The sequence below is a fragment of the Leptosomus discolor genome, chromosome 8 (genome assembly GCF_034619465.1).
Source record: "Leptosomus discolor isolate bLepDis1 chromosome 8, bLepDis1.hap2, whole genome shotgun sequence".
Taxonomy (NCBI): Eukaryota; Metazoa; Chordata; class Aves; order Leptosomiformes; family Leptosomidae; genus Leptosomus; species Leptosomus discolor.
In genome coordinates, this window is record NC_141398.1 from 46,038,160 (window position 1) to 46,062,967 (window position 24,808).

The window sequence follows — 24,808 nt, forward strand, 5'->3', positions numbered from 1 at the left end:
CTCCGCGGCCGCCGCGCCGCTCGGCGCCGCCGCACCCACGTGTGCGCCCCCGCGCAGGCGCAGCGCCGGCCCCGCCGCGCCCCGGCCCGGCCCCGCCGCCGGGCCCGCCCTCCGCCCGGGCGGCTGCCGCGGCCCCGCTCCGCCGCGGCGCTGCCGGGGGGAGAGTTCCCGGCTCAGGTGCGCCCGAGTGGCAACGCCACTCCCGGCACCGCCCACGGGATCAGCGACCCTCTGCGCTCAGCGGCCCGGGCGTAACCGAGCCCCGCAGCCCTGTCAGCCCCGCATCGCGGGACAGAGTGCACGGCCTCTGCGCCGGGTGTCTCCCCAGGTCCGAAACTCGGGCGAGGTAAATGCTGAACGGAACAGTTTCCTCTAACGGCACTTACAGAGGCAGGATTGACCTGCAGGACGGAAAACGGGAGAGACTCTCTCTGGTGTCCTATCTTAAGATTGTGAGAACCCCATCAAACACAGGAAAGGCTGGTCCGGGAAGGAAGTTACAGACTTCAGCTGTAAGCTTCTGAAGTTCTTCTGTGTTCATGTGAGATCTGTATTTGCACAGTACAAAAGAAGGCAACACCTGTTTATACAAAGAATTTATTTTATACACATTTACCTACAAAATATACAGCAGTTAAAAATAATGGATGGGCAGAAGATTTACTGGAAAAATTACAGGAGACAATTCTTACCGTCTCAACTGACAAAATTACACCAACAGGCTGCCTTTAAAAGCCAGTCTACCATGTAGTAGGAGTTACTGAAGTTGCAACAGCTTTGCAGTTTTAGCCAATTGAAAGAGTTTGAAACAATTAAAAAGGCACCTTGAACAACATGAACTCTTAAAACTCTCTACAAGTTTAGCTATCCAAAAGTTACGCTTTATGCACATAACATCCACACCTTGTTTTTAACACTCTGAATTCCAAATCTTGTTGGTTTATTGTGGCACTCTATTTTCTTCACCAACTCTGAAGTTACACATTTGCAATACTAGTTTCATATTCTGACTAATCACAGCATAAAAATCCACTCAGAACAGTCATGTGGACTTAAGGTACAGTACAACCTTACAATTGGGAAGATACAGGCATATTTAAGACATTTTTTAAAATATTAAAACCTTAAAATAGCAGTCTTGTGAACCCGATCAAACAAGGAGCTATGTCTGACAATGAAAGTGGCTGGTGCACTATATATACAACCTGACAAGTGTGATCCTTGATATATTTGCAAAGTTCTTAAACAGCAAGACCAGTTTTCTCCCGCACAGACAGTCTTTCTGCAGGCCTCAAGCCTTTTAACCAGTTCCAAAAAGAGTGGCCAGGAGACAAGGACAGCTGTAATGAGGAAGTGTGCTAATAAAACATCATGGGAATGGTAAGTGTTCCTTTCAATACTGTTCATGAGAACAAAAAAAATCCACACTGCAAATATTACTTTTCCTGAACATTGGCATCCATCTGCTATTTACAGTAGCTTACAAAGACACGTAACACAAATGAGGTTTGATTTTCAACTCCAACTTCATAGCCAATTAACATACTTCACCTGTATGTTCTGTTCTAGCTGAAGTAAAAAAGTGATACTAATACTGAAAAAGAGGTAATCAGAAGTAGCAAAAGCACTGATAATATGAGAAAGAATTTGGATAAATATTCAAGAAAGTAATATTGCACACTTTCACTGTCAACTGTGTAAGACTTTCACTCCCAGGCAGTGACAACCAGTCTTCTTTGTTTTTTTGCTGTCACACTACCTTAAAACAGGTCATTTTGGGTTTCCATGGCAGTGAAAAAAACTGAAGGAAGACAGCTCTTATTGAACATGAGGCCTAGGTTTCAAAATTAATTTTCCAGTCTGCAAGACAGAAAAAAAACCACTTTTAGACCCTAAAAGTTGAGCCCAACAATTGTACTTCAAGTTGAATTTCACAGGCTACGTTTAAAAACAACAGAATTACAGAACAATACTAAGTATTCTACATTCCAGTTTTACAGACACACAGAATTTGCTAAGGTGTGTACAAGTACTGTCCAGAAAAAACAAAACCATGTGCCTTTTGGAATTATTTGCACTTTTTTTTAAAAAACAAGGTTTAGGCAATGAACCACTAACACTTACATCATCACAGGACATATTATATTCTGCCAAAACAGTTCGACATCGGGCCGCTATACTGTGTGGATTGTGTCAAGGAAAGCAGCCAACACTTGCAGACAAGAGTAAGTAAGAACTGAAAAAGCAGCATTAGCATAGGCTTCAATAACAGCAGCAACCGCAACACTTAACCTGACAAACATGATCGAAGGATACATTGATGGTGCCACCACTCTTTTATGTATTCCAGCAAAGAACAAGCCTATTAGGGTAATACAGCTAATTGTGAAAAATGGGTGATTCCAAAGTGATGTGAAAAATGACACCTAGGAAAGAAATCAGATTAGTCCTACTATATATTTTCTAAAACATACAGAAAGTTGCTGCCTAGTTCACTTAATTAAAAAAAACCACAGCTCCTAGCCATTTCTAAGTACTTGTGAACAATTCTTTAGGTAAACATTCAAGGTGTAGCATTTTGGTAGGCGTTGTCCCAGGACATATTCCACAACAATGCCAGAGAGCTTGAGAGCTTAACCAAAAATGGTCTCCCAGTTTCATGGGAGAACCACCTTCAGCCTTTTGGTTTTCAATATGCTCTACCACTTGACTGCAACACCAAGCTATGACACAGACCACATTTGGGATCAGCCTGATCTTTACCTTTTGTGTCTCCGGGTCTATTAACCAGTTCCAAGCACCAGTTGCTGTGCAGACTGATACCACTATCAGAATCACTAATAAAGAAAAGAACGAGAGTCATAAACAATATACCTCACTCCTATCAAAAAATTTATTTTTCATCAGCAGCTCTCAACCATTTATTTCTTCTCCCACTTCAGAGGGAGGAAAAGCTTCTACTTTGGAAAGCAGGAATGAAAACAGGCAAAGAAAATTCCACTATGTGAAACTGTAAAGATTGTGTACAAGTTTCCTAGACCAGACCATTAAGTACCAAAATCTAAATTCTGACAAGTAAAAACATCCCAATGCTTTGAAGAAATTAAAGTTTCTAAAATAACACGGGGGTTAACAAAAACATGAGTTGCAAGACTGGAGTAACAGTTGCACCAAACGTTCAGTACGCTGTTTGAGCTCATGCAGTCTGGGCCACAGAAATGCAGCACCATTAAACTGCAGAGTAGAACTAAAGCTTCTGTCCCGCTGGCACCTCTACATAAGAGCAGCCGGAGGCATTAAGCACCTGCAGTTCCAGTGGCACGTCTAAGTTGCGTTCTGCTCCCCACCCCAATCAACACAATGACAAGCAAGGAAAGCTGGCACCCACAAAATTCAAACAGGAGTCAGGAGGCATGTTAGCTTTAGCACATGAAGATTAACAAAAACCTCTGCACATCCAGAACGGCTTAGGAAGCAGACTCAATTCACTATAAATGGATAATGCTAATACATATGAGAGTAACACTAGACTGATTCTGAGAGACTACAAAGGATTGGGAAAGAGAGGTTGATGGAAAAAGAACAGAGAACAAATATAAAGGTTAGCAAAGGCTCATATTCTATTGCACACCCATAAGGCCTTGCAGCTTTCACCAGCAGTTCTGAGTGTTTTCTGTGGAGCCTGAAGTTCTGGCTGCAAATAAAGTCTTTTACTGGGGGCAGGGACACCAAAAAACAACACAAAGAGTTATGAGCCTTTAGGATCATAGGAAAGAACCTGAAAACAAAACACAGATATTCATGAAATACTGCTTTCAGGTTTGTAAGAGTGCTATAATTTACTATTGAGTTGCATATTCCTTATTGACATTACAAAATCAGAAAGTAACCCTAACAAGTTATGTTTTCAAAAGAAAGTTGGAAAAGATCTATCAAAAGCACAGAGCTGCTTCTCTATATAAATACATTTTTTGCAAGATAACAGCAGGAAAAGTTAACATTAATTATAATGGGGTATTTAATTCAAAGTAAAAATTCTTTTACATGAATTACAAAACTAGGAAAACAAGGAGTTAGGGGAAAAAAGTTAGCTAGCAAACACAGTATTAGTTATGGAAACCTTATTTAAATATGCTGAGAAGTTTCTAGTACTTTTTTTTTTTTAATTACATCTGACAGTAAATAGCAATTCTAGAAGCCAAATGCATTCCTACAGTAGGTGTGCACAAGTTGGGGAGATCTACTTACAAATATCTGCTTGCTTCCCAGCTGCCCTGAAACTAGGGGGCTTGGGGGGGGGGGGAGGGTGTTTAGTTGGTTGTGTTTTGGGTCATGGGCTTTTTTTGTTGGTTTTTCAAGTAGCCATTCCTCCAGCTCCTTCATTTGAAATCAACTTCCTGGCCTCTCAGGAGAAAAGAGGCTATTTTACATGTTCTAAAAAATGTCAGGATTCTTTGACTATGGAAACTTCAGCAGAATCTCACAACAAAAAAAGCAGTCTGTTTCCACCATGAACTACAGATCCCAAAGCTGGCAGCACATCTACAGTATTTTTTCCTTCCCCCCTCCTTCAAACTTCCTGTTAGAACCCAGATGAGGACACATTCTGCCCTTGTGGCACACTGCTGTAACTTTTTCACCTTCAATTTTAGAGGGACTATCTTACCCAATCATATTTAGTTGAAGTAACTATAGTGACTGTCTGGGACATCTGAGCCTTCAAAAAAAAAAGCAACGACAACAACAACAACAAAAAACCCACCACCAAACAGAAACAAATACGTCTTCCTGTCCCTACTATTTCCAGAATAATTCAGCCTTGAGCCAATTCAATCTTGACCTCATCTTCTAACTCTGGCAAAAGTATTAGTTTGCTAGCTTGTATTACCTTGTTGCAGAGTGTTTCAATATATGCCACTGAAATTTTAAAGAGAGTTCAAGTGTAGATTTTTGCTTTAGCAAACAGAAACCAAAGATACACACTGGTAAATCTAAAAAGATTGAAAGACAGAATACAATTTATCCCTCGGAACATCAAACTTACTTCTCCAACGTCCTGTAGCTGGTTGCAAACATGCAATATATTCAGTAAGTCTTCTTTCAAAAGCTTTGAGATCTGGGGAGGATGTATATCAAGCATAATTAGATCTTTATCTGTTTAGTTCAATTTTAATGTAAAATATAGAAGGAACTCACTTTTCCCCTGTGCACACCCATTTCATAAACAGTCAGAGAAAACTAATGCAATGACCATTTAGATGTAATAAAAGCACAGTCAAAGTAGTTTCACAGAACTTTAAAAAGTACAATGATGGAGTTACACAAAACACAAGAAACATTCCCACTTAAGGAAAACCAATATAGTTGAGAAATGAGACTATTTTAGACATATTTTTAAATGTTGAGAGTTAGATTTAGAATAGCTTAAACAGCCCCTGCACACAGAAAAAAAGTATCACATCTTAGAGTATTAAGTACATCAGGAAACCATTACATTCTATTATCCATACAACAGTAATTAAAAAAAAAAAAGTTGGCCATTTGCCAGCTCTTTAAAGGATTATTTGTAGCAGCGTGGTTTTAATGACTTTGCTTTGTAGAAACTTTTAGTGCCATGATGCATACATACACATATATGTAAAAACCCAGAGCAAACACTAGCCCAACGATTTTTTTTTTTCTTTAAATAGATCTTTCTTCCTGTTGCCATCGTTCTCCCATGGTCTCTCCATTGAAATTGCTATTGAACGCAGAGCAGCATTTCAAATTCATACTCTTCATTTGTTTAAAAAATATCTTAGCCACCTAATGTTTGTCTACAAGGAGCTGTTTCACCTGAAGTGTATGTTAGATTTAAGCTTCTGTTCAACAAGGTCAATATTTTATGACCTTCCAGTTAAAGCTAGAATTCTACCTGGAGTTAAGATTTTATTAGCATAAACTTAACTTTCAGATAAAGTGTTTTAGTTAGCACCACTCTGGAAAAAAATTTCCTTCAACTTGCAACTACTACTAAATTATTTACCACAATAAAACAGTTACAGTATAAGATTAGAATAAATACACCTATTATCATCATTACTAATGCAGTTTTCCAAACTGCAAATTTACTCCGAAGTGGTTTGCAGGTGAATTCGAGTGGGAAGATAACAGCATCTTAACTTCAGCCACAGAACAGTTAACTAGTCTTAATTACTGCCAACAGCCCGGTAGTTATGGCCTGTCCTCCACCTCCCTTCTGGGGAAGCTAAACCACTGCCAGCAATTAAAGCTAATTAACTGTTCCCTGACTAGCACAAACCCCTAAAACTATTCATTGAAGTGAAAGGGGGAATATGAGGCACCACATGAAAACCTGCTGTTTGAGAAATAGCACCCCGTAGGCATAAAATTCAGCTATTGATAACAAAGTTTTCAAGAAAACACATGTATAGTGTAGACAACATTAAAATAAAAACCGGAAAAAAAAAAACCTTTCAGAAAACAGGAACTTAAACGTTTTAACTTATTTTTGGATGTCCACATTCTAAGAACCTTCTCTGTGTTTGTATCACCTTGACACCTGGCAGCTGTAACTAGCAAGCCACACTTCTTGGATCCCTACAGCTTGTGCAAACCTAGCAACAAAGCCACGACAACGCCGGATCATTTTTTGTTGACACGTCTACCTCTAGTACCTCCTACAAAACACCAACTAACTCTGAGACATTTTAAAAATCTCTATCAGTTTTACTTCTGGACACTAAAAACTCCTTTCAGGGTTTTGACATCCTGCAAACTAACTACAAAGAACTTGTAACCCAAACCATCCATATTCTCAGACAAGAGAGCGCTTCTGAGGTCACGTTCTCCAAATGCAAGAGGAACCCTGATATAGCATAATGCCTAGTGTGCTACATGTGACTCAAAGCTGTAAGAAATGCATTTCACACAAAAACCCGTGAGCGGAGTAGTTACCGCAGCACACGCAGTTTTTAATAAGTTAAAGCCGAGAAGCTTGCCGAGAAAGGGCACCAAAAGGAAAAGCCCACTGGGCAGCTCCCTCCTCCCCAGGGGAGGAAGGCGGCTGGCGGGCCCGCACACGGAGCCCCCCCCTCAGCACAGGCCTTCCCTGGGACCCCACTCTCGGTCTCCGCGGTGCGGCCAGAGAGCAGCAGCAGCCTGCCCCGGAGCCTCAGGATGCGGAGGTGGCCCCAGAGACCCCGCCCCAGCTCGCCTGTCTGGGCCGAGGAGGAGCGCTGGCCCCGGGAGCGCAGCGGGGAAGGAGCCGAGGCCTCCCGCGGCCGCTTCGCCCCCCTCAGGGCAGCGTCGCGGTAAGGCCCGCTCCAGAGGGACGAGGGCAGCCCAGGCGCGGAGCCGGAAGCTCCCAGCGCGCCAATGAGGCAGCTCCGGGCTCGCTCCGGGCCGCCGCACTCACCCTCAGCCTGGTCCAGGGAGTTCATGGCGGGCGGGCGGAGGCAGCGAGCGCCGGCCGTGCCCCTCAGCCGCCCCGCAGCCACCGGCCGCCCGCCGCCCAGCCCGCCCCACACACCAACCGGCCCCACCCACGCAACAACGCCGCGCCCTACTGGCCAGCCTCCCACTCGCCACTCCCCCCTCAGCAAGCGCAGTCCGCATTGGCTAGGGAGAGGAAAGGGGCGTGGCTCCAGCCGTTTGAGGGCAGTGGCGGCGGGGCACGGAGCTTGGGAGCCGCGGTGTTGTCATGGCTGGCGGGGCGGCCGTGAGTGCCCGGCGGGGGCTGGGGTGGAGCGGGCTGGTGGTGGGAAGCTCTGGGGCTTTGCCGAGCGTCGGTCCCCTCGGGACATAAGGCTCATCAGCCCAGCAGTGCCTGGGCCTTCCCGGAGCGGCTTCCCCCGGGAGCGGGGCTGCTGTTTCCGGCGGGAGAAGTGGTGCGAGGTCCCTCCACCCGCCGCCCCTTCCCCCCACCCCCCCCCCCCCCCGGCTTTATTTAAGTGCGTTTTCCTGAAGCGGCGTCGGCGGGCGTCGGCCGTGCCCCTGTCTCCCTGTCTCCGGCGGGCAGCGGCGTGGCACGGCACGGCGAGATGGCCGATAGCTGGGGGCGGGCCCTCAGCCGTGCTGCCTGATCGGGTCCCGCTCGCCTTGGCTGTGCTTCGGCGGTAGCTGTCATCTAGGGGCTGGTAACATCTGAAATGGTGAATGTCCAAAAGCAGTGCTTAAAGGCTGGGGTTGTTTATAGGCTGTAAGTCCCATCAGACGCACAGAGATCAGCCATCACGATCCCATGGCCCTGGCAGCTTTCTCCTGCGGTCCCAGCTCACGTACAGAGGTAACCGAACTCTTATTTTTCCTAAATGAAAGCTCTCTGAGTTACAGAGGAACTTGATTAGTGATCTCTCCAGGGACTAAGAGTCTCTGCACTGTCATCCGTTTTCAGCTAACCAGTGTTGGAGGCTGGATTGGTATTTTGGGGTCCAGTAAGACTTTTGTGTTGCTGTTCTCTAAAAGTAGTCACTGAGACCTGCAGTGCCCTTCAGGGGTGGGACGTGGTAGCATTTATCTCCTTTTGTGGAGCATGGGCAGGGCATTACTTGTGTACAGAGACTTTCTAAAATGATCTTGAAAAGTTGTGAAAATACAATTTGTAGTCATTTTGCTCTCGTTGGTTTTAAGTGTAATCACAAAAAAATGTGTCTTCTAGGAAGTCTTAAGTTACTTTTGCTTTAGTGACGGTCTGCTGAATGTAGATGATGGCATAATGTTTTCTTCAAAGTGTTTATGAGACCAGTTCATTATAGTTTTACCTAGCTAGTTTACGCTTGTTTTGCCAGTGTAAAAACCAACAGAACGCTCCCACTGGTTCTGGTTGGAATTCAGTTGGCCGTGTGGAAAGGCTGAGCACCTGGTATGTTTTTTGGCTGTTGATAAAGGTGATAGCTGATATTAGCACTAGAACGTTTCACTGAATCAGAAGACTGGAGTCTGGAAAGTAATGTTTTATTCCTTACTATGGCTGTACTCTTGCAGTTGGTAGAATCTTAAATTAATCAGACCCCAAGATGCTACTCTGAAAAGTGGAGTGCTGTGCATGGACCTCAGAGGTTTCTAGCATCCTGAAAGTATCAGTTGTAATTTGCACTAGGCTATTTATACTTCTGTGAGTTTGTTGATGTGTAGATCTCCTGCTGATCTCTTTTCTCTTGCTCTAGCTATTAGGTTTACTTCTGAACAGATACAGATATCTTAAAGCTGTTTTTTGTTCAAGCTTTCATGATTTGTGACACTTAAAAGCTGAACCTACACCAAGAAAAAAATTCCAAAAGCCATAACCCTTGAGATACTTAAGTAATTTATAATTCCTTTATTGTTTGTAATGCAAAACTTCTTGGGCAGTTAAAAATGCATTTGTTTCCCTGATTTTTTTTTTTTTTTCCCAAGAAGCTTTTACTCTCCTCTGTACAATTCTGTTGACTGGAGACTAGCTAAGGTAAATGAGACCAGACAACGTAACTGTCATCATACCACAACTGTGACTTGAATAAGCTGTTTCTTAGAACTTGTGCATCTGTTAGTAACCCTTGGTTTCTTTTTCTGCCAAAATCTGTGAAGCCTTAAAATTAACAGCTTAAGCAAAATGGCTTAATGTATGTTTGGATTGCTTCACAATGCAGAGGTGATTGGAAGAAACGTGTTTTGTTGGCTTAGAATGATATCTCAAGTATCTCTTTTCAAGGTGCAAGTGATGCATCTTTCAGAGTTTAGATCTTTGGAATCTATTTCTGGTTCTCACAGCTGTACTTTGAGCGTAATGTGAGAGCATCTGTTGGCAGCAACTATTCTCAGAGATAATTGGATGGGTCACTTGTTTCTTAGTTTGATTGCATTTCCAGCCTTATCCTGCACGTTTTCCTCTAAACAATCCCTCCCTCTCAATGCAGCATGTTACTTCAGAGGTACTGTGTTAATGTTTAAGGCTGTTAAAAATTCAGCCTTTTTGAATTTACTAATCCTATATTTTTATAAATCTGTTTGTTGTACTAACTACCTTCTAAGTTTGAAGAGTATTATCCTAGCTTACATTTAGTGACATGAGGATAGTGTTTACATGCTTTATATTCCTTTTCTAAGTAGATTTTGGAAGCTTAAAATCTTATCAAGAAACTACCCTTTTCTATTATTATTATTCATTCCATTTAATTTTCACTGAGAAGTGTTATTTATCTACAGAACTACTGTTTTTTTTCTGTAAGGAGAAATATTGAGGAGTTCTTTGTTTAGACAACAAAAAAAATTCTGAACAGAATTTTTTCTCACCATTACTTTTTTTTTTTTATAGCAAGCCTATAGAAAATATTTCAAAGTTTATCCTGAAAGATGAGCTTTATCAAATAGCAGCACCTTCAGTAGAAAAGAGAAAGCCTTTTCTTGGACTTCCAAGCAAAATCCACAGGGTCATCTCTACACAACATATGCATAGTGTAGAAATACATGTCTTGTGTGTGTCTTGATGTAATAGAAGATTCATTTTCACTTCTTGGAGTTGTATGAAACTTGTTTTGCCACATTGACTATGGTAAGTTACAGCTTGAGGTGCTAGAAATAGTTGGAATTTCAGTAGTCTGTAAAGCTAATTTGTCTTCATCTGTTTTTTTTCTGCACCTAAAGTGAGTGAGGTTTTTATGTACTTTTAGGTACTCGGGCCAGGAGGAATAAAGCTTGCCCTCTTTTTCCTTTCAGCACTTAAGAAGACAGGCTTCTTATATCCAAGATAACTTAATTCCTTTTTTAGTTTATTGTTACTCTTAACACTTTTAGGGTAGCCTAAAAGAGCATTGTGCAAGTTCTGTGTTCTAATTAGCACAGTGCTTTATTAATCTGTGTTGGCTGTTCTTTGCTTTTAGTCTTCAGTGTTATTTAATCTCCAAATTTTTTTTTACTTTCAGCCCAGGCATAGACCCAGGTAGACTCCATGTCTTCTGAAGTGCATAATATGTAACAGAAATGTTGCTATGAAACAGTTTATGAAAAAAGTGAATCTTTGGGTATTAGGCATAGAATATCAACTAAAACTCCCTCAGCAACTTCGTGTTCACTTTTTTTTTTGTCATGTTTTTGTATTAGGATAGGATTCTTCGTTCTTGAATCGCATGTATTTAACTTTTCCAGTTCCTAATCCTTCCCATTTGAATCCAAAGTAGTGTCTTCTCAGCCTCTTCTCTTATTCCTTATGCTCTCCCCCACTGTGTATTTGGTTTTCTGAGAACCTGACAGGGAAGAGATGTGTTCATCTGCCTTTTCCTTGTTTTGAGGGGTACCTTAGTTCTTCAAATGTCTTTCCTCATATGATAATAGAGTGACAAAGTTGTTTTCTTTCATTGACTTTCAACCTGAAACTTACATGTTTAGATCAAGGATGTTTTACTTTGAAATCTTAGATTTATGGTGAAGATATTACACCATAACAATGAAGGTTCATAGGGAAACCCAGCTGTTTGTATTAACAATGTAGAGAACCCAAGGCTGAAAGCTGAACTTGTTTCTTTCCTTTTGGATGTAGCAGTGCCATATCTTCGCTGTGGGTAGGCAGATCTTGAGAGGTGGTGAAGCCACTGTTCCTGTCTGCCTGGTCGTTCCCCGTGGGTATGTACCCCTCTCCCTCCCTGGCTGGCAGCCACCCCTGCTGAGTAGTGTAGCCCAAAGGTGTTAATACCAGCCGTGATGGGTGCAGAGCACAGTAGGACAGGTTGTGGCGCTCTTACAGCTACATTCATATGGCTGACAGCTTTCTGGAAGTTGACAGTTCACTTGCTTGAACTCTTCTGCTCACAGCCTGCTTTGTACTAGACACAGGAGTAGGAAGTTTGGGTTTTGAAATGATGAGCCATATACTTTGTTGGCTTGCCAGGATATGCTGTGTTTCTTGTTTCTAACCATGGTTTTGGGTGCTTTTTTGTTCAGCCTGAGATCCTATTCACAGCAGCTGCTTTGAGGGCAGTTTGCATTCAGCTGTCTGCTTGTCGTCTACTGTTGATGTTTGATACTACCTTTGCAACACAGCGATTCCTTCCAAGCATAAGTGCTCCTTATTAAAAACAAACGAAATAATCACAAGCCCGCAAGTCTGGTTATGTTTTCTTGTCTCTCACACTGCTCCATCTCATACCTGTTTCCAGAAGAGCATATTCTGAAACAACGTGACAATCCCTCTGTTAAGTGAACTTTCCTTGCTGTTCTTTCTGTAGTATTGCAGCTATACCAGAGAAGTGGGAGATAGTTTCTCTTGAGGCTTTTGGTTAATGAGCTTTTGAGGAAAACCACAATGTTTCTAGGTAAAATACAGAAGCCAAATGGATTATTTGTCTTTCATTATTTGTGCTCTGTTATGTAATCAGTACCTTTAAAAACAAAACACAACAAACAAAACACATGCCCTTAGGGCTATCGTGTTTGTTTGCCTTAATACATGCTTTGGATAATCTTCATCCACACCATCCTCTGTATGTCTCTTGTCTTAGAACATAGGATCTTTGAGAAATCCAGCAATTAAATAGAATGCAACGTATCCCAGCTCTGTTTTGGAGAATCCTTATAACCACTGTGATAGAAATATAAAAAGAGAGGGGAAACAAAACAAAAAAAACCTCAACTGACTGACTTCTTTCCTGACAAAGCTGTACTCATGAAAAACATCTCTTGGTACAGGCCAAAGTAAGCAAGTATGTAAAAGTTTCTTACAGCATGTTCATATGGTGAGTTCAGGATGTAGCTTTTCAGCAAGGTCTATCTTTGATACTGTAATCAAAGAGGTGCTTAATTTGGAACGTGTAAGTGATGTACAAGTGCCACATCTTATTATGGGAAGCAAATAAATGAGATATTAACATAAGTCACTTTAGATCCTGTAGGTTGCTGATGCTTAATGAAGACACTTCGTACTGTAAACTGTTCAGTACCTCTGTACTCAAGGGAAAATGGATGAAGCAAAAGCTTTAGAAGGATCTTGTGTAAGCAGAAATCTTGGCTTAAAATATCCCACTGTGGTTGCAAACTTTTGCAATGATTGTTGCGAGGTCAGTGTACTTTTTTTAAGCTTTCTTTAAACAATGTCAGGAGGAACTGACTGAGCTGCTCTATAGTGTATCGTAAGGCATGCAGTAGGTTAGGCAAACCCGAACAAGGACCTTTTCACATCTTCCTGGAGTTTGTTAATGAAAGAGCGGTGAAGGAGAAATAGTATGTCACTTTTATTTGATACAGTAACACTCTTTAAAAAACATATAGTGTGAAAATCTAATAAATGTGCTTATGGATTATTCTAGCTTTTAAAAGACTTTTCTGGTAACATATACCTAACCTCATATTCTTACCTCTTTTAGTGTAAATCCTTACAAATTGTGTTAGAAGAATCGTTCTTCCCAAGATGATTATTCAAAGGATTTTGAAGATCTGAATAGGTAAGAAAGTTTTAGTAGCATAAATGAAAATTATTCTAAGGCTTTGAACATCCTATGTGTGTAACAGAAGAAATATTTATAATGCTATAGCATGAATATACATTAATTTTTATAATAATCTGGTCATCTAAATAGGTAAAATATCTAAGAAATATCTTATGCCTCAAAGCCTACCAAATTCTAGACTCTGCTCCTTCAGATTGAATTCCAAAGTGCTGTTTGTTACAGGTACCTGGCTACTTAGTTTAAGTCTGGCCGTAAGACTGAATATTCTTGTAATGATTTGAATGGACAACTTTCATGGTGTAAGGCTTGATTCTAGAAACTTTTTTAAAAGTTTGTTTTCCCGTATTATGCTTTGTTTCAAGAGCAAACAGGGCTTTTGTCCTGTTCTTTTTCAGAATGTATTTTTGTCTGTTCTGGAGTCATCTTGCAATTTTTGAGGATTTTGTAATTAGCTACCTCTTCCCTTAAATAATTTTTTTCTTTTAGTGGTAAGAAAACTTACTCTCCGCTTGAGACTAGATCTAGCTATATAGAAGATGAGTGCATAACCAAATTGCTTGCAAATGACTGGTTTATAACTTTTGGGGTTTTATAATTTATACTTCTAAAAATAAGCTTGAAGAAAAGCTCCCAAGAGTTTTAACATCTAACTCAGGTCAAGCTATGGTTAAATAATTTCCATGTTATTAGTTTGTTATTCGTACAGTTTAGAAAAATGATGGAATACAGTAGATGATGTGGTCCTTCAAGAACCCTCGTTATAGTCATTGTTGTGGGAAGGTAAGTGGGGCTTTTTAATGAAGGGAGCCATTTAAGAGAATTAAATGCATAGCTTGACAGGAATATCATTGTACGGAGCACAAAACTGACTATCATTTGACCTAATTTTAACAGGTTGGCCCTCTGTTTGCAACTTGATCTCTCACCTGTGATATAAAGTATTTTTCTTTTGATCTTACATCTCTAAATGGATTTATTTGGCTTAAATTGTTACTCAAAATTTAACTTTAAGTTTAAGAATAACCATATGAAATGAAATACCTGTCCATTTTTGTGTCTCTTACAAGTAGTTACAACAAATAACCATCAATTACTGCTGATTATTTTCCAATCTGTAGAACAGGAATAAAAATATGTGGATATAAAAAACAGGGATATAATATAAGGCAATATTTTACCCATTCTGTCTTGTCTGTTTACCAAAGATCTTGCAAGTGCTTACAATCGGAGTATGAGAATGATTTTTAAAATAGGATACCTAATTTCAAAAGCAAAGATAATTTTTTTTATATGTCTTGTGTATATATACTCTTAGATATATACTCTCTTAAGCAATTTAACTGGCTAGGCCACAGATGTCTGATGTAGGTGGTGTGTTGGAGTAATCTCTCTTGCCAAAATACGTTTTCTAGAAGTACAGTGGATGATTTTGCCAGTTGTTTTAAATATTCTTGTTTTGATCAAGTCTATGAATTTGTAAGCTAAAAGAAAAGTTTCGATGCTGAAGAAGGTAGTCTTCTAAAGAAGGTTAAATTATTTAAAATCTGGGGGTTTGTGCCAGGCTTATGTGCCTTTTACCCATATTGGAAAGCACAAAATAGATTTCCAAACACCTCATTTTATTAGCTTGATCTATGTTTAGTGAAAGGATGCTTTATATACCCATGAAATACAGAGAACTTATGTGGCAAGGTAACTAGAGGAGATGAATGGAGATGCTGGGAGGAACAGAAAATGCAGAATGGCAAGAAAAGCAACTAGCTGCTAATGCAAAATGAGCTTGTATGAGTTGTGGGGAACAGAACAGTCCTCGACATTGATACAGTCTTCATGAAACAGATGTTCAATTAGCAGCATTTTTTTACACTTAGTATTTTGAAAATTGACAGGTCTGATTTATTTCAATACCCCCATAAATATGGAAGAAAAAAATATTTTGTGTGAACTGGCCTTGTATTTTAACTTAGAGAAGACTGCATTCAAAACATGTTTTCTCCTTATCTTTGAAGAGTTATTTGAGCAGCAATATGAGCCTTCAGCAGGGAAAGGTTAGTATGAGATGCCAGTACTCCTAAAACGATAAGGATTGTAAATAGCTCATGTTCCTTCTTAAAGCATGCACTTTCATTTATAGTTGACAGACAAGTTCGTAATACCTGTCAGTGTCCCTTCAAGGTCTAGTGGTGGTAGCCTTAAACCTTTATAGAAAAGCCATAATTTTTTTGTTATCTTCAGGAGGTACCAGTCTTCGGTAGATCTAGGGTATATGTTGAGGCTTGAATTGTGGCATGATGCTCACAAAAATTGTGGTGTAGATTATTGAATAAGTATGTTTCTGCTTTGTGGCCTCTGAAAGCTAATGGAGAAAGATTCATTCTTAGTGCAGCAAAAAGGTTGTTGAGGCCTGTAGGACAGAGTACCATGTCCCAGGGAAAGCTGGGAGGTATATCCAGGTATAGCAGCACACTTGGGAACAGGAGTTGCATTTAATAATGTGGATGCAATCCAGCAAATTTATAAAATGTCCGATTATGGCAGGAGCCCCTGTTCTCAGATGAATTCTGAGAAGTCTGCAGCCAAGTTTAACCATGTTTCTTACACCTTCTTGCATGTCCATAACAAATTTTCTTGGGGAAACAGAAAGGGTTGGGGGGAATTGTTGCTTCAAAGAACTGTTTTTATCATTTTCGAGAGTATCGTTAAATGGTAAAGTAGTGAAGGCTTGGTGATGTTATAATATAGTTTTGTAGTCTGTGCTGTCACTTAATTGATTTTTCACTTGGTTGCAGGTGACATTACCAGGGATGATTGTAGAGAAGCTATACCTGCAGTTTTACCAACAGGTGCAGAAAGAATGAGACACCTTCTGACTGTCACTATTACCATCAAGACAGAGCAAAAGTAGGTCTCTGTTAAGATTTTTTTCAGCTAATTCTATTACAGAGATGGTAATTACATAGGTAAGTGTGACCCAGTTCAGAAATGTGACCCTGCAAATATGTAGATAATGTTTGAAGATAATGCCTATTTAATGTTTCTAGATGTCCTTAATACTTCTAGTTTGTCCTAAAATTTCTTGCGCATCTACCAGGCTTTGGACTGACAGCCGTCAGGGACCTGTCTTGGTTCTCAATATTTTTTTAAATTTTTTTTTTTGACTCGAGAATTAAGTCTGATCTTAATCCAGTCATAATTTCTGTTTGCTGTTTTAAAGGCTACCTTGCAGCATTTGGTTGGATTTTGTAGTCTCAATCTGGACATACTAAAAGTAGTTTCAGATACTATATTTGCCTGAGTAAACTTTGCGGGTTTTGATGCATGTCAGGTACCTTTCTAATTTGAAAGAAAGATTCTTTTCACAGTTGCCAACAGAAGGAAAAATGGAAGTTGGCTATATAAAAAGGACTTTCAAGTGCACAGAACTCTATTTTGTCTAGCTGTAGTTCTTAGTCAATACTTGAAGCAAAACCAGAAGAACACTTAGGGAAAATGAATTCTTAGAGTAACAGTCTGTTAAACACAGGACAGACTTCTATCACAGGTGTGTCTAACCCTGCAGAAAAGTTTGGTTTTGTTATATCGCTGCTCATCTTCTAGAGGTGAAATGAGTCAAGTCAAATTATGGAGATATTAACTGCTCAAATACACAGAATTCATTCTTCTTTTTAGAGGACTATCTAGAGAACTGGAAACCTAAACTGTATCTCCTTTGAATTCCTCATTGCTACTTTGATATTCTAGCTTCCCGTTCTCTGTTCCTCCCTGTAATGAAGTGTTTTATACCAAATTTGTTATTGTATCACTTTCCTATGTATTTAATTCGTTTGAAACTTATAGGAGATGCAGACCATATGTTCTGCCTTCACACATCTTCTAATAACAGAATCAACAGAATTATTTTAAGCTGAGACAGTTCCTTTTCTTTGTATTGAATTCTGGCACTGCAAATGCAATATTTAATTTCCTTCCTCTTCACTGACCTCCATATTTAACACATTCCCATCTGTGGGGATGTGATTGGGAATACACCAAAGATTTTTTTTTTCTGTTTCAGTTCATGGAGTGTTGCAGAACTGTAGTGGTACATAATCTCTTCAAATGTGAGTTGGAAATTCTCTGCCACTATGATAGTTTAGTGGTCTATTGAAATGTTTAGTCAGCAGAGAGTCTTGAAATCCAGATAAGAAGAACTATAGCTGCTGCAGCTGGGCTGGTTAATGTACCTGAAATGCAAAGATTGTGTGGGATAGTCAGAGCAGGTTGTGTTTGACTACTAAGTTTTTGAAGCAATTAAAAATGATTGAAACTTACAAATCAGTTTCTCAGTGGTTTTGAGCCCAAATATGTTGCTTTAATATGTAAATGAAACACTTCTAGAATTGTTTAAAAGAAGTAGGTGTATACTATAGTATATGAAAAACAAGCCATAATTCTTCCTCGACTGTCCTCTGTCCAATTGGTAGTTTCAGGGTCAGTGTTAGTGAGCTTTTTTGTTGGTGAAGCAAATGGAGCTTGTGACTTTCATCTCTCCATGTTGCTGTCAGTAAGAAACGTGATCTTCCAGGTCTAAAAGACTAAAATCAAAATATCGGTACAATTCTTAAAGGGTAACGTTTAGCATCTATCCTCAGAACATATGGGTCACTGCTCTTAATTTTTATGCCCTCTATATTCAGTATTTTTTTTCAAAAACAGGCTGCTAACAAAATTAAGCTAATGTCAGTGTAATAGTTCATAGACCATATTCTTTTCAGTTGAATATTTCCCAGTATACTAGGATGATGAGATAGAATCAAATGCTAAATATAAACAATTTCAATAATTAGTGTACTTCACTCTCAAATCTAGCACTGAAAGATGATCAAGTAGGAATCACTAACTAAAAAACTTCCTTTTATGTATATTATAGCTTCCTACTATACTTTGACAAATGAATTCAGATTTTTCTCCGTGTAGCTTAAAATAGAGGGCACAGTTACTTTCTGATGTTGTAGAAATTATATCTGTTCAATGAAGACCATTTTGTGGGGGTTTTTTGTACCTCACAACACTGAACTTGATATTTGTGGCTCCTGGCACTTACAGATGGCAACAGCAGCACAGCAATGGGAAACAATGACACAGGCTTTTATTTGTATATAACCAGCTTCTCTTCAGGGAAATATGCTAGAGTTCTAGGGAATCAGTTACAAGAACCTGGTCTTGTGGTGGAAATAATATACCTTATGTAAGTCAGATCTCACACATGCATCCCATGAAGTTAAAAATGGCGGGTTTGTATTCTTGAACAGCCAAGTGTAGCACTTTCCTCTTGCAGAATAATCATGCTTCATTATTCTATCAAAAGAAAGTTTAGCTTGTTTGAGAGGTCACTTAAAATAGTCCCCATTCAGAACTATAGTTCAAATTTGTTTCAACCCATTAAAATTTTAAATGCTGATTCATTGCACTTCTGGGTAACAGAATTTGACCTAGTTAAAATGAGACAGCTTTGAAATAGTTCACTGAATTAATTTCTAATAGTTCCTAATACATGGAGTGATTAAATATCTGTCCTGGATTGCTGCTTGAATAGCATAAAATGCATGCAACAAACTGTCACATAATAATTAATGGTAGGAAGTTATATAGAACTTCCTTAACTAAAATTGCACATTCTTGCATTGATTCTATGTAAATGAAAAAAAAAATCACACATTTTTGTCTGTATTCATCTCAGAACTTTTTGTTGTAAATTTACAAGTTTCGCATCTTTTCTGGTATCAAGAGCACAATAATAAAAAGGCAGTTTCTTGTGGAGGGAAGGTAACTGCCCTATTTTCCACTTACACAAATATTCTGAAACGAAAAAAAATCAAATCGAATCCTATTATTTCAGGTGTAGGTGTTTGAGAGTCTTTGTATGGAATTGGGAATCTTTATCTCAATTTTAGCTTAGATAATAAATGGCCAATAATGTTTTGACAGTGGGAAGGAGAAATTACAACTTTTTATTTATATTTCAAATGAAGTTCATGTACTGGTGCTAAATCAAAACTAACTTCTGCAGCTACAGGAGGGCTATGTCAACACTGAACTGAAGGCTTTAAAAATCTCACTCGGTTACGTTGCACAGACTTAACAGCTGTATTTTTTATCTTTTTGGAAATGTGTGAAGTAGATGAAAACACAAGCTTGATAAAGCCAGCTAGCTCTTCTCTGTGATGCATTATAACATGCCTGTGGAAGATGCACTGGCTCTTGTAGTTAAAGCTTTTGGGAATATATTTGCTGAGCATGAGCAACAGGAGTGTACCAGGGTTTCACACAAGGCAGCTGATCTGGTAGATGACTGCCTGGCATATTGGCTGAGAGATGTACAGTGTCCCTCTGGGCATTAGACATATTTCTTTTAAGTGCAGGGAAATATGTGGCTTGGGTAGAGTTGAACTCAGTAATTGATTATGCAAAGACCAGAAAGGAGATGATTGAAGGTATTAATATTTTTTTCCCCACTGAAATACAACTTCAAGCATCTTTTAAATCAGATATGAATAAGCTTGGATACATTCCACATAAATAATCTGTAAATAAATGATAGGCACTAGAGATCAAAAGTTCTTGTATGAAATGTCAGCGTGTATATTAATAGGCATGTGCATCCTGAAGTAGGATGCATATATTCTTCACAGAACTAGCCATGTTATAAGGACGTATACACAAGTCCCCTAGTGGGGAATTGCTTAAAGGTTATAGTTGCTAGGTGAGTTATTTGATCGTCTGCTAATGCTGTTGAGTATTTAAGTTTTAGTAACACTGTACACATAAATGCATTTAAGTTAGTAATATCCATCAGTCCATTAGGCAGAATACAACTCTTGGGTTAACAGAATTCAGTGATATAATGGTGTATAAACTTATTTTAATTAAGAAGTTTAAAATCCAGCAGAACATCTCTAGGAGAAAAAATATGGACTGAGCCATATGTGTAAATTATAGACTTGGAATATCTGTGCCATTTTGATCTTAAGAGCTACTCTACAGAAAATTCTTGGATCTTATGATAAGTGGGTAATGAGATTCTTGCAGGCTTCTACTTGTGCTCTTAATGCCTTTTGAAGAATTGCTTACCACTTTTGTTCATTTAGACTAAGCCTTGTCGAATAAACTTATCCTTCAACTGAAGTTGAAGACACTTGGTGTCATGAAAATGCAAAGCCACGTTATAAGCATTGCCACCCATACCTTAAGTAAACCTCCATCTCTTCCACTGCCAAGCAGGTCTGCTGTCTTAGGGCAGTCACCCCTTCCTCAGGTTAAACCTTCATTTGGAGGATAGACTGTCAGGGGCTGCTCTTCCAATACTATTTCAGTTTTGTATTCCAAAGTAATTGTTTTCATGCCTGACTTGATCACTTGCCACAGTACATTTACTTAGAAAAGTAGAACAAAACACAGTAGATGCTACAATCGAGTAGATGGGTGGGATGTGGAAAAATCTGAACTTGCAAATATTTGGCAGTGATCAAATAATAGTTGAAAGACTGGAACTCAGCTATGCTATTTTCAGAGCAAAGTTTGTGAAAGGAGAGTAGGGGAGTATACTATTCTTTATCTAAAAATGAATTCGTTCTAACATTACAGAACATAAGAATATAAAGCTCATCTTTCATGTCCTTAGTCTGAAATCAGATTCAACTACTGTCCTTGCATCTGTTTGAAGTTGGTATGGGTTGAGGTGAACACCTGGCTATTTCAGAAAGGCTTTTTTTTCCTCCCCTGTTGTGAACTTTTCCCATTCTACAAAGCTTTCTTTTTTAGTTACCAAGTTGGTTGCAATTCTTTTGAGTTACTGAAGCTCATTGAAAACCAAAAGGGCAGCAGAAACAGTGAGGGCGGTTCAGGCTTTAAACATGAATATTCTTGGATGCATAGGATTAGAGTATGGTGCTTTGTTGTAAATTAAATACTGCTTTAATGATGGAAATAAATAGGGAAGTCAGCAAAAAATAGTGTGACATCTGCTTAATTGGATTATATGCTTTTATTAAATGGTAGTGTAAAAAGAAACCACATGTACACTCTTGACAACTGTCAATGTTAGTGCTGAGACTTCCTTGGAATGAATACTAGGCTTAAACTATATCAAAACTGGTGACCTGCATTATGGTCATGGATTAAATCCTTGCTTAGAACCAGCCTCAGATGACATCTAATATGTTTGTCATGACAAAATCACTCAAACAAAATCTGGCTTTAACTTTCCATACCAATTGTACTTCATTTGTCAGTTTGTGTTTTAACTTCTGTGTGGAGGTTAACATTAATATCAGGGAGAGTTTTACTTTGTAGTGTGCTCGTGCTAAGATTAGTAACACTGCAGGTCAGTGTGCTCTGTTGTTAAATATGTACAGGAAGGTTACACTTGTAGCTCAGTGGTTGTACATCTTTTAAAGTAGGGCACTATGATGAAGGCTGAGTGTTTGTAGCTGTTGGTGTGTGGTGTCACTGCTTTGTCTGCAGTGCTCGTTTCTTTATGTCTCTATACCTGTTTTCAGACAGGTAACTGGCATTTCTTAAGCCTGGTGTTTTTCAATTGAGAGAATGTCCTGTGCAAACAAAAGCAGATTTTACAGTTTGTTTTAAAACAGTTGACAATAAAAAACAAAAGCCACTTCCAAACAGGACTGGCAGATGCAAACTATCATCTTCCGTTTATTTTAGCAACTGCTAAAGGATTGGGACTTATGGGATATTCTTGACATCAACCTGCAAAATGGCCACTGCTTGGAGGGGCTCCTGGCCTTTTGCCAGTGCCAGATGAGAGTGGCAAAGCTCTGTAGCTGTTTGGTTTAATAACTGTAAACCATTTCTAGTTAAAGCCTTCACGATGCTGACAACCATGCATCTATTCTAGCTGGAAAAGTTTATTTCATTTAAATAATGAAAACAATGGCCGTCTTTCTTCAAGCCAGTCTCAGCCTGAAGGATACTGTTTCTCTTTGAAATAATTAGATGCCACCTTCTAAAGTGTACAAGTCCAGCGGATTTCTTTGGCTTATCCGTAATAACCAGGGTATTTACCACATAGATGCCTGACTGTTACTGTTGTCATCCAATCAGAGCAAAATGTTATTCACAGTAGAAATACAATAATGTAACTTATAATTAGAGTATTTAGAATTTAAAATAGGTATTAAAAAGTTATTAGATGTAGATGTAAAATAAAAATAATGCATACTGATTTAAATTTTTTTTTTTAATTGAGAGAGAGGAAGAAGGCCTGATTTCTAAGACAGCCAGAGAAACAAATGAAAGCTAAACTGGAAATAAATCATTTTCTTACATCACCATTTGAGTTTAGAGTTCTCCTTTTAAATGTTTCCAGAATGAGGAAAAAAACCATCATTTTCTAGATCCCCATAGTTCACTGAGAGTAGGTTTGAAAAGGTAGATCACAATCAGTGTAAATGAAGTACTTGATGACTCCAGCTAAGCAGGCATGTGCTTGTGTCCTGCTTGCAGGGTTGCAGACCTGGAGGGGGAAGTACCTTCTGGCCTGTAGGAAGGCTAGCTACCTTTTCTGTAGGGCTTTGCTTTTGGTTTTGTAGACGTTGAGGGGGTGGGGAAAGGAAAATGAGAAACTGTAAACAATTTTCTCCACTAGTTTAAAACGGGATTAGACCCACAGTGACTCATATCTCTTACAGGTAATGGTTTCTGATAATCTAGCTGCAGTGCCTGTCAGAGCTGCTTTCTGTACTTGTGAGTTTCTTGGTCAATAATTTGGCCTTTGTTAGAACAGAGGTTTTGGAGGAGCCATGGTCACAAAGGGAGGGAGAGGAGGGAAGGGGCTTAGCTAGCTTGAGCTTGTACTCAATAGAAAGCCAGTGCTTAGAGAGGAGCAGACAAGCAACATGTCATATTGATTTCATTTGATTTGCAAGGCAAGCTGATTGTTGCTTTGAGTGTATTTTTCAGCCTTTTTAAAGATGAAGGATTTCCTCCTTGATAAGAGTTACAGTAATAACTAAGCATGATGATTAAATGTGTGAGTAATTGGCCATCCCTGTATGTTATAGACATGTAATATAAAAAATGTACTGATGTGCTTCTCCAGCTGTGAAATGGAAGTGGATATTTTTACTGCTTATTAGTCATGCAGTGCTGTGGGGTTTTCTGAGAGTGCGCAGTAGCTGTGAGCTGACATAATCTGAAAGGTGTTATCAGAACTATAAAAGATTATTAGAGGAATCGTGTGGGGTTTTTTTAAAGCTCTTCGTCTTGGCATGGGTTGATTGTTTCAAGGCTATAGAGAAGAGATTATTCCCTATGTTTGCTGTAGATAGAATAAGTAATTGGTTTAATTTGCAATAAAGATGACTTAGGTCAGATGTGAGGAAAAAGTGTGTGGCCAATTCATACTAAAACGCATTGCCTGGACAGGAACAAGAATTGGCGAGACATGCACCCGTCAGTGGTAAAACAGGTATACGTGATCCTGCATTAGACATTAGGACAGGACATACCTTTTCATTTTAACGATGTTCTGTGGTATGATATCAGCTGGAGGAGTATGTTAGCTTTGCAGTGGGCCTTTGCCCAAAACCTGATTTGGGTATGCAGGACACTTAAAAGGAATAGGATATTGGACTACGTTTTGCATTGAAGTGAGAAGTTAGATATTAGAATACCTATTTGAGGGCATGGAACGATCAAAAGTTCATAGCAAATCATTAGGTTTGATAATACAGTAAAATAAAACATTGAGATGGCAATTAGCCTTTCACTCATGGAAGAGGGGAATTGATGTTTGGATATGAGTAGATGTGGGGAGGGTGACCAGATACAGAAACTACAACTGTCTTACATTATTTGTTGTATTTTGTGACAGCTATTCATGTTAAACAAGTATAGCACCAACAGGAGCTTAACTAAGAAGACACTGCTGATGCCATTGGCGATAGTGGAAGTCCTGTAACCACACCTGCATTGCACCTTCTGTTGCACTCCAGCCTGTGAGAACTTCTGAAAAAATAAAGGCTTTCTATTAAAACAAATGTTCATGAATGTCAGTGTTGTAACTTTAAATCAGAAGCTGCTAAACAGTCACAAAATAAAGTTACCTGTTTTACACAGTTGTCACCAATTTCAATTTGTGGTTGAACTTCATCTGACAATTTAAGTTAGAATGGTCAGGTCTGGTCAGACCTGTCTTTCAGTACATGTTGGATGGGATGGATGGAGTTTCTCTAAATTAATTGTAAAGTCCTTCAGTTGCTTTTGCACTTTACCTTAGAGGGATGGAGGTGAAAGGACTGACTTTAGCCTCAACCAGATTTGTTGGTATTACTTGCTCGCCTCGTAGCTGACAGCTTTGAAACAGTTTTATATTGATCTCTTGAATATTG

At 39.3% G+C, this 24,808-nt stretch overlaps 1 protein-coding gene and 1 long non-coding RNA gene across 4 annotated transcripts; one reads left to right on the forward strand and one right to left on the reverse strand.

Moving 5' to 3' along the window:
• Nucleotides 1–524: 524 nt before the first annotated feature.
• Nucleotides 525–7,478, reverse strand: CNEP1R1 (CTD nuclear envelope phosphatase 1 regulatory subunit 1). 3 transcript variants are annotated; one of them, XR_015183728.1, is made up of 7 exons: nt 7,418–7,478; nt 5,045–5,116; nt 2,764–2,837; nt 2,317–2,426; nt 2,125–2,179; nt 1,760–1,860; nt 525–548 (listed from the first exon to the last, which is right to left on the reverse strand). XR_015183728.1 is itself a non-coding variant. In XM_086468953.1 (6 exons), the coding sequence occupies exons 1-6, from the start codon at nt 7,440–7,442 to the stop codon at nt 1,819–1,821; spliced, it is 378 nt and encodes a 125-aa protein (XP_086325079.1). In that variant the 5' UTR covers nt 7,443–7,478; the 3' UTR covers nt 588–1,818. The 3 variants fall into 3 exon arrangements, 1 of the variants encoding a protein (XP_086325079.1); XR_015183727.1 differs by lacking the exon at nt 525–548 and adding an exon at nt 588–1,340; XM_086468953.1 differs by lacking the exon at nt 525–548 and having other exon boundaries at nt 588–1,860.
• Nucleotides 7,479–8,268: 790 nt separating this feature from the next.
• LOC147415011 (uncharacterized) lies at nt 8,269–24,486 on the forward strand. Its single transcript, XR_015183737.1, has 4 exons — nt 8,269–8,287; nt 13,335–13,412; nt 16,208–16,319; nt 24,292–24,486. It is a non-coding gene; the product is annotated as an uncharacterized LOC147415011 (long non-coding RNA).
• The last annotated feature ends 322 nt before the right edge of the window (nt 24,487–24,808 follow it).

Coding starts and splice junctions, on each gene's coding strand:
- CNEP1R1 (XM_086468953.1), bottom strand. CDS start 7,442: ATGAACTCCCTGGACCAGGCTGAGG. Junction 2,838..5,044: donor AGCTACAGGACGTTGGAGAA/GTAAGTTTGATG, acceptor TTTCTTTATTAG/TGATTCTGATAGTGGTATCA. Junction 2,427..2,763: donor TAGACCCGGAGACACAAAAG/GTAAAGATCAGG, acceptor TTTCTTTCCTAG/GTGTCATTTTTCACATCACT.